At 45.2% G+C, this 14,801-nt stretch overlaps 2 protein-coding genes across 2 annotated transcripts in view; both read left to right on the forward strand.

Moving 5' to 3' along the window:
* The first annotated feature begins 29 nt into the window (after positions 1–29).
* coil (coilin p80) lies at positions 30–4,813 on the forward strand. The gene is made up of 7 exons (XM_062532746.1): positions 30–300; positions 465–1,791; positions 2,118–2,207; positions 2,977–3,024; positions 3,746–3,815; positions 3,925–4,013; positions 4,506–4,813. The coding sequence occupies exons 1-7, from the start codon at positions 50–52 to the stop codon at positions 4,566–4,568; spliced, it is 1,938 nt and encodes a 645-aa protein (XP_062388730.1). The 5' UTR covers positions 30–49; the 3' UTR covers positions 4,569–4,813.
* Positions 4,814–5,444: 631 nt separating this feature from the next.
* Positions 5,445–14,801, forward strand: part of rab11fip4a (RAB11 family interacting protein 4 (class II) a) — a 65,534-nt gene continuing 56,177 nt past the window's right edge. The window contains exon 1 of the mRNA XM_062532747.1: positions 5,445–5,635. Coding sequence (XP_062388731.1) covers positions 5,483–5,635 — 153 coding nt within the window. The 5' untranslated portion in view covers positions 5,445–5,482. The remainder of the gene's footprint in view (positions 5,636–14,801) is intronic.

Genomic DNA, 14,801 nt, shown 5'->3' on the forward strand with positions numbered 1-14,801 from the left:
ACTATTATAACCACAATGAAACTTTGTCACAGCGCATCTTCTAACAGCAATGGCCGCCTCTAGCCTCAATGTGGTTCGAGTGAGGCTGTATTTTGATTATCCTTCCCCCGCCGTATCCACCTGTCGTATGTGTTGGTTGCTTATTGATCTTAACAAATGTAGGGTTGTTGCAGATTTGATCAGCGTTATTAGGGAAAAGTTTGACTACAGTCGCAAGACTGGCTTAGACCTGTTCATTGAAGATTGCTACCTCCCACCTTTAGAGAGCATCTACGTCGTGCGGGATAATGACAGTATCAGGTAACGTCCTCCGATTTCGCGTAGATCTTTGAATCAATCATACTTGATGCAAACTTGCAGTCAGTTGTTGTTTTATCGGACTGTTGCTTATTTACTGTTGCATGGAAATCATTAGCCTCACATGGGCCATTGGAACTATCTAAACATGTGTTTTTGATTGCCAGGGTGAAAGCTGAGAGTCGATCACACGTGACGGCTACAGAGTCAGAAACATCCAAATCGAGTAAAGGCAAGAAAAGAGGGAGGGATCCCGAAGAACAGGAGGTGAATGATGACCAGACTAGCGCTTTGAAAAAGAGAAAGGAAACAGAGGAAAGTCAGGGAGCTCAGCTGGCTGTGACTGAGAATGGCAAGAAAAAGAAGAAAAGTAAAAAAAAGAAGAGGAAAGAGGAGCAGGCAGAAACGGTCAAACTGACCCCTGCTGCCCCAGTGGCTAAACCTCAGCCAGTCAAATCCACTAAAAAACAACAGCCTTCCGCTCCTGCTCTTAATGGTAAACCCGCTGCCAGGAAACCACAGGAATCTTCCTCCGACTCCAGTGATAGCAGTGATGAAGAGCCACCAAAAAGACCCGCTCAGCATCCTAAACCTCAGGGCAAAGTAAGCAGCGGGGCAACTCCTGTCAGTAAGTCTGGCTCAAATGCAGTGACCAAACGAAAGGACAGCTCGTCATCGTCAGACTCAAACTCCAGCTCGGAGTTGCAGCCCCCTAAAAAGCCAACTCCTGCTAAATCCCTTCCCGCTAAGCCCAAACCTAGTCCTGCAAATGCCGCCGTGAACACAAAGACCAAACCCCCACCTAAAAAGCAGGCTCAGAACTCTTCCTCCGATTCTGATTCCTCCAGCAGTGCTGAGAGGCCTCCTCCCAAGCGGACCCCTGTCCGGATACCCCCACCTGCTCCCTCTTCCAACCCCAAAGCTTCAGCTTCTGCTTCTGCTGCTGCTGCTGCAGGAGGCAGCTTGAAGAAGCCTCCGGCTAAAAAAGCTGAGACCTCGTCATACTCTGATTCCTCCTCTAGTTCAGAGAGGCCTCCTGTCAGAAAACCCTCTGCCCCATGCACTCCAAAAACCCCGTTATCTGCCCCAGCTGCCTCAGGTGCCCTGGCGGCAAAGCCAGCATCCGCACCGGCGGCCAAATCACACCTGAGGGCCTCCGACTCGGACAGCAGCGAAGAGGAGATTGAGCTGGTCATTAGGAAGCCGGTGCTGAACGGCATGGGCCTGCATGTAGCAGGGGTGGTGTCCTCCAGTCCTCTAGTAGGGGCAGGCAGGGGCCGGACGGACGCCAGGAGCCCAGGAAGAGGCGCGGGGCGCGGGGAGGGAAGGTTCGCCGCACGGAGGGGGTCCTCCAGCCGGGGTGGAGGAAGAGGCAGCGGACGAGGGAATGGAACGCCATGGAGCAAAGGCTTCCGGTACGACAACAGCGACGACGACCGCACAAGAGACAGAAGGTTTAATGATTCGCTGACCAACACTAGTTTGATCCTGCAGGTCAGTCATACTTTATACAACTCTGCAATGCAACAATAACATTCCGTCCTCCCTAGTTAATTGTTGGTCTGTGCATTTTGAGAAGCACCGAGTTTTGTTTAGATTTGTGACTGGTGTCTACTTTCACATGACTTCAATCAGTTTAATCTGAATTTTACCAAAGTGCAGAAAGCTACACAACAGTGTAGTGTGCACTTATTTATCTATCTGCATGTGCACACTCAGTTTTGCTACCATTTTGTTTCTGCCACTATTAAAGAGAAGCTGGAGAATATGTCAACCTTAACATTATTTAAAAACCTAACCCCCCCCCCCCCCCCCTCCAGAATCCGCCTGAACCGGTTCCTCCACGGGACTATAATGTGCTCCCACTATTGGCTGCACCCCCACCTGTCGGGCAGAAGATCGTCTTTAAGGTACAGTAGCTGTGGAGCTATTTCAGGTCCAAACTTAAGCTTGTGTCTGTGTAAACATGCTCTTATGAGTCCCTGGCCACAGTCCACGCTCTTCTGCACCATATTATGCCTCTTTGTGTGAAGTTATAGTAGACGCGTGACCACGCACATCCCTGTTCCACAATTATGGATGGGTGCTGGATCAGAAAAGTATCATTCCAAAAGTTAAAAGAGAGAGTGATCCGCATACCATTTATTTTTATTTTTATGCGAAGTTTCGACCCCCTGGCTTTTCCTTAAGCTATTTGTGTGAAGTTAGGAAAGTACTATAAGTCCGCACGCCAGAATATGCTACTTAGCGTTTTTTTAATGGTATATCACATTATCACTATGTGTAATGTTTCGGGCCAGCCCAAGCCTTTCAGACATCTTCTGCTTGTCTGTCCAGCACCCAGTTTTGATCACTTTTGGATGTGCGTGCGGTATTCTTGAACTTGTTTGTGTGAAGTTGCCATTGTTTATCTCTCTCAGGAGTGCATGTCATTAAAGGGTATCTTCAGTCTGAATTATTTGTAAAAATATCACATCACATCAATCATTGCATTTGTAGTATAATTGAATAATCCTTAACTGTGTTGTGTTGTGTTGTGTTGTGTTGTGTTGTGTTGTGTTGTGTTGTGTTGTGTTGTGTTGTGTTGTGTTGTGTTGTGTTTAGTGTTGTGTTGTGATGCTTGGTTGTATGTCCCAGGCATACTATCTCTGGCTAATGCACTGCTTTCATTTCATACAGCTTCTGGAGCTGACTGAGAATTACACTCCTGAGGTGTCAGATTACAAGGTAAGCTGCACTGAGTTTCAAAATATTTACCCATCACAGCCCATTGAAGGCTGACGTTGGAGGATTCGATTTTTTCCCTCATAGCTATTCAGCCAGTGCAGACTTATGTAAATAGTTTGACATCTTCGTCGTCAAATCTACATAATACTGGGGAGCTACTTTTGAATAAATCAGTATGATGATTTAGCAAACATACTACTTTCATCAATTCCCTGTTTCTATGAGATGCTCTGAGTTTCTGACTGATTGAATTGATTTATGTAAGAAACATTACATGTTTTAAACATGTATTTTTCTTTTTAAAATTCATATTCATTCAGAAGCATTCTTAAGTCATACTAGCCTGGGTGTTCCCATGCTCTGATTCACGCTGCTAAGGCCTGGAAACTATCGCCCTAATTTTTTGCCTGAGATAGGGGACCAATCACAGAACAGGGGGGAAAGCAAGACGATGATGAGCTATGCACAGACACATTTGATAGACATCCGTGGCGCCCAATGAACGGATCTGGGCATTTTTCAAATACGAGAAAATGAACGTTTGGTTGCCAGACCACATCATTGAGAAGTGGTAGGCACTAGCCAGGCTAAAGAATAGAATATAATAGAATAGAATAGGCTAAAGTCATGCAGTAGTAGCTGTTGATCTGGCTGCCATGTTATGGCTGTCTCTGTTATCCACTCTCTCTTCCTGCTCTCATTTCCCTCCTCTCTCCATCAGGAAGGAAAGATTACTGGATTCAATGTCCTCACCAACATGGTAGAGCTGCAACTACTGTCCAGGCCTAAAGGTACAGACTTGCCCAACTAAAGACTGCTTGGAAGTGCCATATACTGTGGCCAGTGCTATTAATTCAGTTGGGCCAGTTTGCAGCCTCTCTAACAAGTCTGTTTGTTTAGTTCCTACAGAGCCGGGTAAGTTTGACCTGGTGTATGAGAACGCTGACGGTTCTGAGGTGGTGGAGTATGCCGTAACCCAAGGATCCCAGGTATGCATGGATTCTTCCTCAGAGTCTCTATTTCTGATGAATATTCTGGTCTCTTAACATGTTCATGGAGTGATTGTGATGGCTGAGTATTCTAAAAGTGGACCAAATGTACCATTAGTAGAGGTTGGTTTCGTCCTATTCCGGTCCATTTAGTCATTCATTTAGGCCTGTGTTTACAGTGGTAAGAGTTCAGTGTTCAGGCATTTGGAACTTACAGAGCTGTGTATTCTGCCAGTTCAGCATTCAGTGGGACATTTGCTCTGCCCGTCACTGTTGCAGTTGAGCTAAAGCCTTCTCTTTTGTCAGTCGTCTGCCGAGTGTAACCCTTCTCCCCCTATCATACAAACGGGGCTCCAGGATGATCCCCCTCTAATTGTTGTGCGTTGAAAGCGGTTGGTGTTTTGTGCGCCACACAGCTCCCTTGTGTGCGTTGTGTGCTGAAGCGCTGTGTCTCTGCTATGCCGTCTGATGTGATGTCTGTCTGTTGTGCAGCTGACCGAGCGGTGGGACTCCCTGTTGGAACCTCGGCTCGTTGTGGAGAACGTGGGATCGTAGGAACGCCAGAACGTGTGGATGAGTCTTCATGATGGTGCAGTAAAGCTGAAGAACACAGCAGCTGAAGATCTAAGGGAACACGTCAACCTCTGCTTTTAATGTATAATGTTTAGACCTGCCTCTGTTTGACTGTAGCAGATGTAAAATAGAAATGACTTCCTGATAAAGGATATGATTTTAATTTTTTCTATGAGTAGCCTATGCCAACTGTGAAGACTGAATAAATGAATATTCTTTGTAAAGAAGTGACTAGGGATTTTTATTTTACAGGGTGGGAGAATAATTACGCTATAACACAATAGGCTACAGAGGACCAAAAAGCATCAATCATTAACAATGTGAGAAATGTATGTGAGAAATGCTAATGTAATTTAGTCATCATGATTAGTAAGACTCTTATAGGCTTCTCATACATGAATTTGATTAATTCTCAAAGCTCCCTATACTCCTCCTCCAACCTGAAGACCGATTCCTGAAGCCTGGGCCTATAGTAAAAAGCCCACGTCACACGTGTGAAAAACATGTTTTAGAAACTCTTGAGAAATAAAATATGGATGATTCACAATATCATGTTTATCAGTGGGAGGGACCTTACGCGGGTAATGTTAAAACGACAATTCATCTACGTTTTAATGAAAAAATCGGATTGATTTAATGTATTAATTATTGTTGGCCATCATATATCCCGTGGGTAATTTCTTAAGATGATATCTTACGGAGGAGTGTTAATTATGATTCTCGATTACCCCTTACCACCTACTCGATGGACCTTTCCGCTCATCCAGTGATGCTGCTGATGTCACCGTTGCGCGCTGAGAAGCGAAGCAGTGAGCGCTGGTGATGATGGCGCCTATCGCACGGATTCCCTCGGAGTGCATGTAATTTTTTTTCTCTTTAACAACTCAAGTACAACAATGGACGGCAATGTCTTCCCTGACCAGGAACAGCTGCTGGGGTTTCTGAAAAAGCTGAAAGAAGTCTTCGACGTTTGTGACGAGGATGCAGACGGCTATATTCGCATTGAACACCTCGTAGACCTTGGTCTTCAGTTCGGTCAGGGGGATGAGGTAAGGTTCACTAATCAAACTGTATGCTGCATATCATGGTAAGGATGGACGGTTGAAAATAAACACTCCGTCTGCTGGGCTACAGACAAAAGATGTAGTAAAATTAATCTCTGTCATATTTAAACCACATCAGAAATAAAATGACATCATTGGATCAACTTGCTGCTTTGCCAGTTCTCATTAACAGGTTGTCATAACATTGGACAGTGATACTAGTGATCTTGATCTGATTTTCGTTTAGATGGTTGACTTATTCTCGCTGCCTTAAGCCATTCACTACAACTAATTGTAATGCTTATTCATGTAGCTCACCTTGGTGGTATGTAGAGTGCAGAGAGCCCTGTCTCAATCCTCTGCCAGGGAAGGAGACTCCGGAGAGTGATTGCATAATATTATCGACAAGGATCCATACATTAGGCTAGGCTATGAATATTTGCAACACATTACTTTTCTATAGCCTATTGACATTTTCAACGCCTTGGTTGTATGACGGCTTATTGCACACTTGATTGCAGGCATCAGGGAATATTATTTGGAACCTACACTACTACAACGCAGATATTGTATAGGCCTAGTCTGTTGCAATAATCAAATCTGAAGGGAAAAAAAATAGCCTTTTTTCTTCTCATCTCCTTTGGGATCATTATGGCCTAAACACAAGTCTATTATGTATTATTCTTATGGATACAACACTCTGGTGTTGTAACAGAGAGTTACACTGGAATCGTTCATTTCAGATCTCCTTAGAACCATACAAATGGAAGTATGCAGTACAATCACAGACATTCAGCTGAAAATACATTCAGCCCTGAAACCTTTGTGGTTTGCCCAAAACAGTGTTATGAGTCCATTGCTTGTTTTGACTGATGACAGGTGATAACCTTCTTGCTGCTCAGTTTGAGCTTAAGCTGCTCTTTTGTTGAGCACTTCACCCACTTTTGTGGTGCCATTGCTGATCATGTCGCCATGGAACGAGTCGGAGAATGCCCTTGGAAAGGCTGGTATCTCTGGCTGTTATTGCATTGCATTGCCATCATTCCATTCAAAGCCTCTCTGTGTGGTTATTATCAGGTTCTATTCAGATTTGACCATCGGCCTTTAAGTTGTAGCAGATATTCATTTGGATCTCGTGAGGCTAAGAGCTTATGTTTCAGAGTAAAACATAAATAAATAAATCTTCATCTTCTTTTTTACATCCTAACATATTACTCTTGCTGTTGTAGTGGTTGTTATGTGTGAACTATGGCAGTTCTCCCATCACACATAAATTCTGTAAAATGATCAAAAAAGTCTGCTTGTGTCGGTTGAATAAGGTGACGTGATGCTTAATTTAAAGCACTTTTAGGGTTTTCTTAACAAGCTGTTGTCGATGATTAGAAGGTGTCCTCCCCAATCCCCAAATGTACTGCAGCCTCTGTAATCAGCCAACAGAACACCCATCATTGAAAATTACTCTAAATTGCAGCCAAATAATAGCTTAAGCCTGACAGAGCACTGTCATAAGTCCTCCCTGTGCTTATGTTGACAGCCAGAACTGTGCGATGTAATTAGGTTTTCTTCAGTGAGTACTTGACTGCTTGTGAAAAAGCTATAGAAGCAATGTATGTAGTGTGGGTGTAACTCAATATAGGTGGCGAAGATGAGCTAAGTCTCTTTTAAACCTATATTTGGCATCACCTATCTCTTTACAATCATCTCTTTTGTAGTAATGCAATCAGTTCTGCGTTCAAAGCTAGCGCATATATTCTTATGTAAAAGGAGTCTCCTTGTGGTAGTTTTAGTCTGTTAATTACAGGCTCTGCCATATTCAGGGCCAGACCTTAGAAGGGGTGAGTGCCATGAAGGCATTCTAGACATTTGCATCCAGGGGAAATAAGGACACTAAGCATCCTCATCCACCACAAGGGTTGGTTTTGTAGAAATATTTTTGGAGAATTGAAATAGATGTCTTGTTAGTGGCTAGTATAAACTACTGTTGACAACTCACATTTGACTGCGGCAAAGATAAGTTGTTGCAAATTGTATTGCATACCATAGACACATTTCTTTGCCTCCAGAAGTCTGTTTCTTTTGGCTGTTTATTAGACCCTTGGAGAAGCAGTTGAGAATCGGCTTGTAATAAATGCATTAGATGCCCTAAAAACATCTCTGATGTTATACTGACATGCTGGATGAAGCTTAAATAGCTAGAGTGTTCAGAATGACATTTAAATGTTGCAGGTATTGGTGATGACAGTGTTGTATAAGTGTTAAGTGCTGTTCCAGTTTCCCCCCTTGTGTGAATACTGTAGAATCCTGCACGGCCGTCACACCCACCAGTGTGCTGTACTGTACCTCTGTGTTGTTGATGCGCACGCCGCGGTAATCTTGTCCTCCACGCAGCGCAGGTGGTCCCTCAAAGCGTGACCAAACCTGAGGCACATTCTGAGAGAGAGAGAGAGAGAGAGAGAGAGAGAAAGAGAGAGAGAGAGAGAGAGAGAGAGATGAGACCGACCTACTCCCCCATCATCTCCTTCTCTGCTCTTCATCCATCACAGGATCGCGGCCATTACTGCTGTTGTGGTTCTAACGATGTGAACTGGGGCACCTTGTGTGGCATGTTTTTCAAAGCCACACAGACGCGGGCCTCTCGCCCGCCGCTCTCTGGCCTAATACTGTCCAACCAGCCGGGGCCCCATCAGTAGCTTGTTTGTTTGTTTTTGTGTTATTTTATGATTTGCCCCCCCCCCCCCCTCGGGGACCGGTCTTGAAAACGTGACACGAATGTCTCGGGTCGTTAAGCGCGCCGTGCGTGTTTGATGGCTCAGGCATCTATAGGCGGCTGGTGGCCGCTAAAAATAACAGCCGCTGAGTGGAGCGCTTCAGCTCGCTCCGGCTCCAGCTCCCGCTCCCGCTCCCGCGCCTGCCCTGCCGTCACCATGGATACACCTGCGCAACAAACTGGTGGCGGATGCTCAGGCTGTGGTCGGTCAGTCGAAGGCTGGTGGAGGGGTAGAGGGTGGATGGATGTGTGAGGAGGTGGTGGTGTCGAGAGGCATCCACCCATCACTGCCACCCCCCCACAACCCTTTGTGAAAATGTGACCAGTGGGGCGTCAGATCAGGAGAGGAGACCCATATTGTTTTGGGCCTCTGGTATCCAGGTCAGGCCAATGGAGAGCAGAGGGAGCCTGTTTTACTGGTTACTTACTTATGCTGAACTGATCTGACAGTGCTGCTTGGGTGGCACTCTCTCTCTCTCTGTGTGTGTGTGTGTGTGTGTGTGTGTGTGTGTGTGTGTGTGTGTGTGAGCTTTGCTTATGCATTCTATGTGATCCAGATCAGTTCTAGCACCTGGGCATGGACCATTATTCTCTCATTAATGGATTTTCCATTGGAAAAAAAATTGAATCCTTTTCTTTCCCCCACATGGGGGTGATCCAGGGTATGGTGATGTTTACCTTCTTTCTGTCAGCCGTTATGGTTTCCTCACTTTTCATAGTAACCTAATAGAGGACTTGCTGAACTGTATCTGTTTAAACAGTGGTGAAATTAAGTAATGGTAGCTTGATGTTCTGCAGTGTCAACAAATAGGTAGCTGATTTTATCGGGTGACTGACAAAATAGCTTTCTGTTCCTCGCCATGGAAGATAAAGAGGACACATTCATTAGAGAGAGAGAGAGCACAGTTAGAACCATGCTTTTGGCCTTGCCTTGCCTTGCATGATTTACAGCACATGAAAATAAATATGTTTGTATTAACAAGGGTCTTTGACTGTCTTTGGTCATTTTGTTGAATCTAAGCACCTTTAGCTGCGTTGCTAATGCGCCTTTAGCTTTATTACTATCAGACAATCAGTGTGGAGGAGAATCATGCTTCTCCCGAATGAAAATGAAATCTCCTGTTTACCGTTGAGTGGAAAATAGCCCAAAGAAGCCACCATCTTATCACACAGGTGTTGCTTCCTCACCCTCTCGGCAGTCATCTCACTGTGGCTTCATTATTAATTTCAGGCATTAATTGTCCTGATTTGATTCTGAGAACATGGCCGTGTCCAAATATGATTGCTGGTTCCGGTTAATGTGTTTACCTACTGTAAATGGCACTGTGTGTCAGACAGAGGACAGTTAGACTACAGGAGCCTGAGAGAATGGAGTAGACTTTGTCATGGTGGTTGTACCCTTGGCTTGCTTGTTTACAGTACTATGTTGATATTGTAGTACTTTATGGCCATGTATTTGGAGTGCTAGCAATATATAACCAGCTCTATTGCCCGGCAACAACAGTGTGAACCTCTTTGTGTGCCACACACCCTCTGATGATCACTCATTCTGTCTCTGCTAATCCAATCCATTTTGATTTTGTTTTTAACCCATATTAGCATTTTTAGCTTCTGTTACAGATGCTGCTTTTCTTTGGTTTTACTGCTTTGCAAAGATGCCAAAGACAATTCATTTCACCTCACTGAAATGGTTTCCAGTTAGCGTTGCCATCCTCAGATTCATGCTATAGTAAATATATGGAATGGAAACTCAGTGGCCGTGAGAACACTGTGTTCTTAGACCCCTTTCCAATCAATTCGCTCGCTCACTCACTCACTCAAGCCGTGGCATTGGCCAGTGCAGATGGCTGTGGTTGGCGGCGCACTGTACAGTAACCCTGGCCGAGTATGATGTAATCGGCGGTCACAGGGACAGTCGTAGATGTCTTGGGTGGCGGAGAGGCTGTTGAGTGATAGTAGGACCTTTGTGTGCGTGTGGGTCCACTGACTGTGAGTCATTGTACGTACGAGGTTGGGCAGAAGGGATGCTGGTGACACTGATCACTGAACAGCCATGGGAGACAAGCGTCCACCAGCCACGCTCAATCTGATGCCACTGACACTGAGCACACACTGGCTCACTCACACATAGATGAGTGTACATGCTACTGATACAGGCACGCTCACACAACATCCCCCCTCCTGCACACTGACATAGGTAGGCATGAATACTCACATGCACACACACAGACTTACTGTACATACACACACATATACAGTACACACGCACACACACACACATACAGAAGAACTGCGATCAACTCCCCCTTCTACTCCTCCCCTCCTCTTCCTTCTCCTTCATCTCTTCCTTTCTCCATTCGTTCTGGTTGCGATACGCAGCAGTGTGTGATGCAGAGTCAGTGTGTGTGTGTGTGTGTGTGTATGCTGTGGGAGTGTGTGGGTACACGTGTCCCTGCGGAGCAGAGACTCCACCTCCCCTCCTCTGGGGTGTGTGCAGTGGCCTTGAGAGAGCAAACAGAGCGATGGAGAGAGAGATGGAGAGAGAGATGGAGAGCGAGCGAGTGAGAGAGAACAATCCAGTGTGGAACAGAATGACCATGGCCCTCAGAGTAGTGAGGGGTCTTCCTCTGTGTACAGGTGATTACAACACCTCCTCTTTGGGATGCACCGATTGTGAAGTTCTGGACTGATAGGTGCCCATCTTAATAAGAACAATAACCAACAATTGATGCCAACACCAGTATTTTTTAGATGTTTCTTTTATTTGTTTTAGTGGTATTGACACAACAAACATAAAAAAAGAATCTTTCAGCCCTTATTAATATTCAGCTTGTGCAGAATTGATGCAGCGTAACAGATAAACATCAACCAAAGACACCAGTATGCTGTATTTGCAGATAGGCCGATAGCAGTCAACAGTCTCCCATCACTTGGTCTATTAATCTCTTCTGTCTATTTTTCTGTGTTGTGGATCCTTCTTAATAGAGCCGTACTCTGTTTGTGTTTCTGGACTCTTTCTTTCTTGCTTGGAGTCTTTTGGCCCTTTGTTTTAGAGCCATGCTTTGGAGCTCCGAGTCCGTTGTTCTAAAGACATGCTCTGGGGTTCTCCTCCGTTTGTTCTAGTGCCATGCTCTGGGGTTCTGAGCCCATTCGGTTATTAAGGAATGATTTAATGGGATAGTAAATCTCTTTCCGGGCCCAACGGCTTTACGACTCACTTGTTCTTCTCCATAGACAGTAAAATAAACCATTTTTTCTGATATTCTGAGTAGCTGTTAAGAAAATTGTCATCTTACTACTTGTTACCTCGGCTCAACCTAATCAAATCCTATTTTTTTTGCGGAAGCCTGGATGTTACCCTTGAATGTATCATCTGGCTGTACAGTTAAACTCTGGTGTTCCTAGCCCTTTGTACAGTTAAACTCTGCTTTTTGAGCTCTTTCTGGAGCCCTCCTTTCTTGAGCGATCAGACAGAGACCCGCTCCATCTCTGAATTCAAAATCAGCATCAGTGCAGCTGCTCTGCTCTGCTCTGCTCTGCTCTGCAGTGCCGTCCCGCACCCTTCCCCAGTCTGAGGAGTTGGAGTTGGAGGAGTGCCCTGCTGCCTCCTTCCTCTCCCGCAACCACACAACAGCCAATGTCAAGTCCAAGGTTTCTCTGCCATTCTCCATTGGACAGGTTGTGGCTTAGCAACTGCTGCACTGCTTAAGCAGTGAATATTTCATTATTTCTCTGGCTTATGTAACTCGTCACAATGATAAATATTGAATAGATGGGAGATGCTGCAGCGCATGTTTGGTCCAGGAAGATGTGACCCTTTGCCAGATTCTGACAGACTTCACCTCCCCCCTCTCGGGTTCCTCTGCGTCTCTCTGTTTCTCGGCCTTTTCTTCTCTTCTCTCTCTCTCTGTTGTTCTGTTTGTATTTGAGTTTCAGAGTTTATTAAATTGGCAGATCAGTGTTTGCATATATTCTGCAATGATGGCAGATCAGTTTACGCTCGGAATTGATCTGTTTACTAATTAGGGGTGGGAATTGGCAAAAAAATTAAGAATCGATACTATTGCGATATTTGGGCCACAATTCGATAATATTGCGATTCTTAACATATTGCGATACAACAAGTATTGCAATTTGATTCTGCGATATAGGCCTATTGCTATTCATGTCTCATATTATTCGAAGTCATTACAAAAAATTAAGAAAATAACACTGTTCAATTCACTTTGCAATGGCATGGTGCATGTCAAGGTCCTTACTATTCACTTTTTGTTGAAAACCGAAATACATAGTGTAGAGTGTCGTGTACAACAGGTTGTGATTGTGAAGCCATTTTCATTTATTATTGCTGTTGAATGCACAATGAAACACCACAACAAGTGCCCCCCTTATAAGCGTAATAAGCTAATTTAATGTGATCAGAGTAAACCCTGAGTAAACTCGACTCAAATAAAAGTAAAATGGATAATTAAATTCTATAATTAAGTATTGCGATACTTTGAGCTACAAGTATCGATTTAATTGTGTGCACAAAATATCGCGATACTGAACAGAATCGATTTTTTCCCCCACCACTATTACTAATGGCAGTGCCACACCACCTTGTACTGCTTGTGCAGTTCGCAGAGAGCTCACCGTGAACAATATCAATTATTATTACACAGATTGGCTTTCGTCAGGATGTTGTTAAACAGAGATTCATCCACTCACTGCTCTTTTGCTCTTATGCTTTTATGTGTCTTTCTCATGATAGTAATTGCAGGTACAGTTTACAGGTTGCTGTTATTTGATCTCTAAAGCCAATCAAAATACACCTTAGCTCTAGCCTGGCTAGCGCCTACCACTTCTCAATGAGACGTGGTCTGGCAACCAAACGTTCATTTTCTCGTATTTGAAATAATGGCCAGATCCATTCATTGGGCGCTATGGATGTCTATCAAATGCGTCTGTGCATAGCTCATCATCGTCTTGCTTTCCCCCCTGTTCTGATTGGTCCCCTATCTGAGGCAAAAATTAGGGCGGTAGTTTCCACGCTACCTTAGCAGCATGAATCAAATCGTGTGCAAGGTAGTATGGGAACAGCCAGGCTCTATATCTGCTACCTTCCTCTCCCCAGGCCTTCACTCCTTGTGATTGTCAGCGTCCTCACTCTCTTTCCTCTCGTCTCTCTCTCTTCCTCCTTTCCTCCTCCCTCTCTCTCTCTCTTCATCTCTAAAACCTTACCCTTACCTTACTTGTGGAGAGTAGGTGAATGTGGTGTTCTGGTTGAAACGTGTGTGTGTGTGTGTGTGTGTGTGTGTTTGCTGGGGGGTTATTGAACTCTGGCTGCCCCCCTGCCCTGTGCCTGTTCTTTCCGCTTCTCCCCCAAATCCACGGGTGGCAACGGCAGCAGCAGCTTAATCAGCAGCCTTTGATCACGACGCCCAGCCCCCCCCCATCCCCCCCCCCCCCTGTTTGTGTCAGCTTTGCTCTCCCTTTCATTCCTGCCACTCTTTCTGTTCTCTCTCTCTCTTTCTCTCTCCCTTTCTCTCACTCACTCTCTCTTTCTCTCTCTCTCTCTCTCTCTCTCTCTCTCTCTCTCTCTCTCTCTCTCTCTCTCCCTGTCCCTGTCTTTGTTATTGTAGATGGAGCATGTTAAACATGAACTGTGTTTATATACTGTATGTGTTGGGCATGTTCTTTCTCTTTCTTCTGTTTTCTTGGTGCACTTCTCTCAGTTTGTGCATTCAGGTGGGGTTGTCAGGTGTGTACGGTACGCGTGGTTACCGTATGTGTGTGTAAATGCATGTGCAGTGCATTTGTGAGACACGTACGTGTGTGTGTGTGTGTGTGCGCGCACGCTGTGTGTGCACTATATGTGTGCACTGTGTGTGTGGGTGCTGTGTCAATGTGTGTGTGTGTGCACACCGTGTGTGTACTGTATGTGTGTGTAAATGTATGTGTGCTGTGTGTGTGTAAATGTATGCCTCCTCCTTCCCCTCTCTACCACCTCTCTGTTCACAGCTCACATGCGCATCACTTCCTGTGGCACCTTGATGAGTCATTCTCCAGAATAAACCACTGGGTGAGCGCTAGACGCGCGCGCGCAGCAGAGCTGACATCGCCTGCACCTCCTCGTGCTTGGTTTTCGCTCTCTGCTCTCTGCTCTGAGGAGTGATGATGAGCCCCGTGCTGTGCGCTCTGATCTGTATTTAGCAGGTGTGAACACCTGTGCGAGGTGATGCTGGCGTCTGGGGTGTGAGGGGCGTTGAGTGTGAACGAGCAAGCGCGGCAAGCTGCTAATGAACTGGGATGCTCATCAACAGGTTGTCACATGAGCTGATGCCGCGAAAGTTTCACTTGATGTGCGAACGAGTGTGCATTCATGTTATCATTTTCTTGTGTGTGTACATGGGTGTGGTATGT

This window comes from Sardina pilchardus, chromosome 3 (genome assembly GCF_963854185.1).
Source record: "Sardina pilchardus chromosome 3, fSarPil1.1, whole genome shotgun sequence".
Classification (NCBI taxonomy): Eukaryota; Metazoa; Chordata; class Actinopteri; order Clupeiformes; family Clupeidae; genus Sardina; species Sardina pilchardus.

Excerpts from the sequence above, each read along its gene's own strand:
- coil (XM_062532746.1), top strand. The coding sequence starts at position 50 with ATGGCCGCCTCTAGCCTCAATGTGGTTCGAGTGAGGCTGTATTTTGAT. Across the intron at positions 1,792-2,117 it reads ACACTAGTTTGATCCTGCAG|AATCCGCCTGAACCGGTTCC; the intron begins GTCAGTCATACT and ends CCCCCCCTCCAG. Across the intron at positions 2,208-2,976 it reads GGCAGAAGATCGTCTTTAAG|CTTCTGGAGCTGACTGAGAA; the intron begins GTACAGTAGCTG and ends CATTTCATACAG.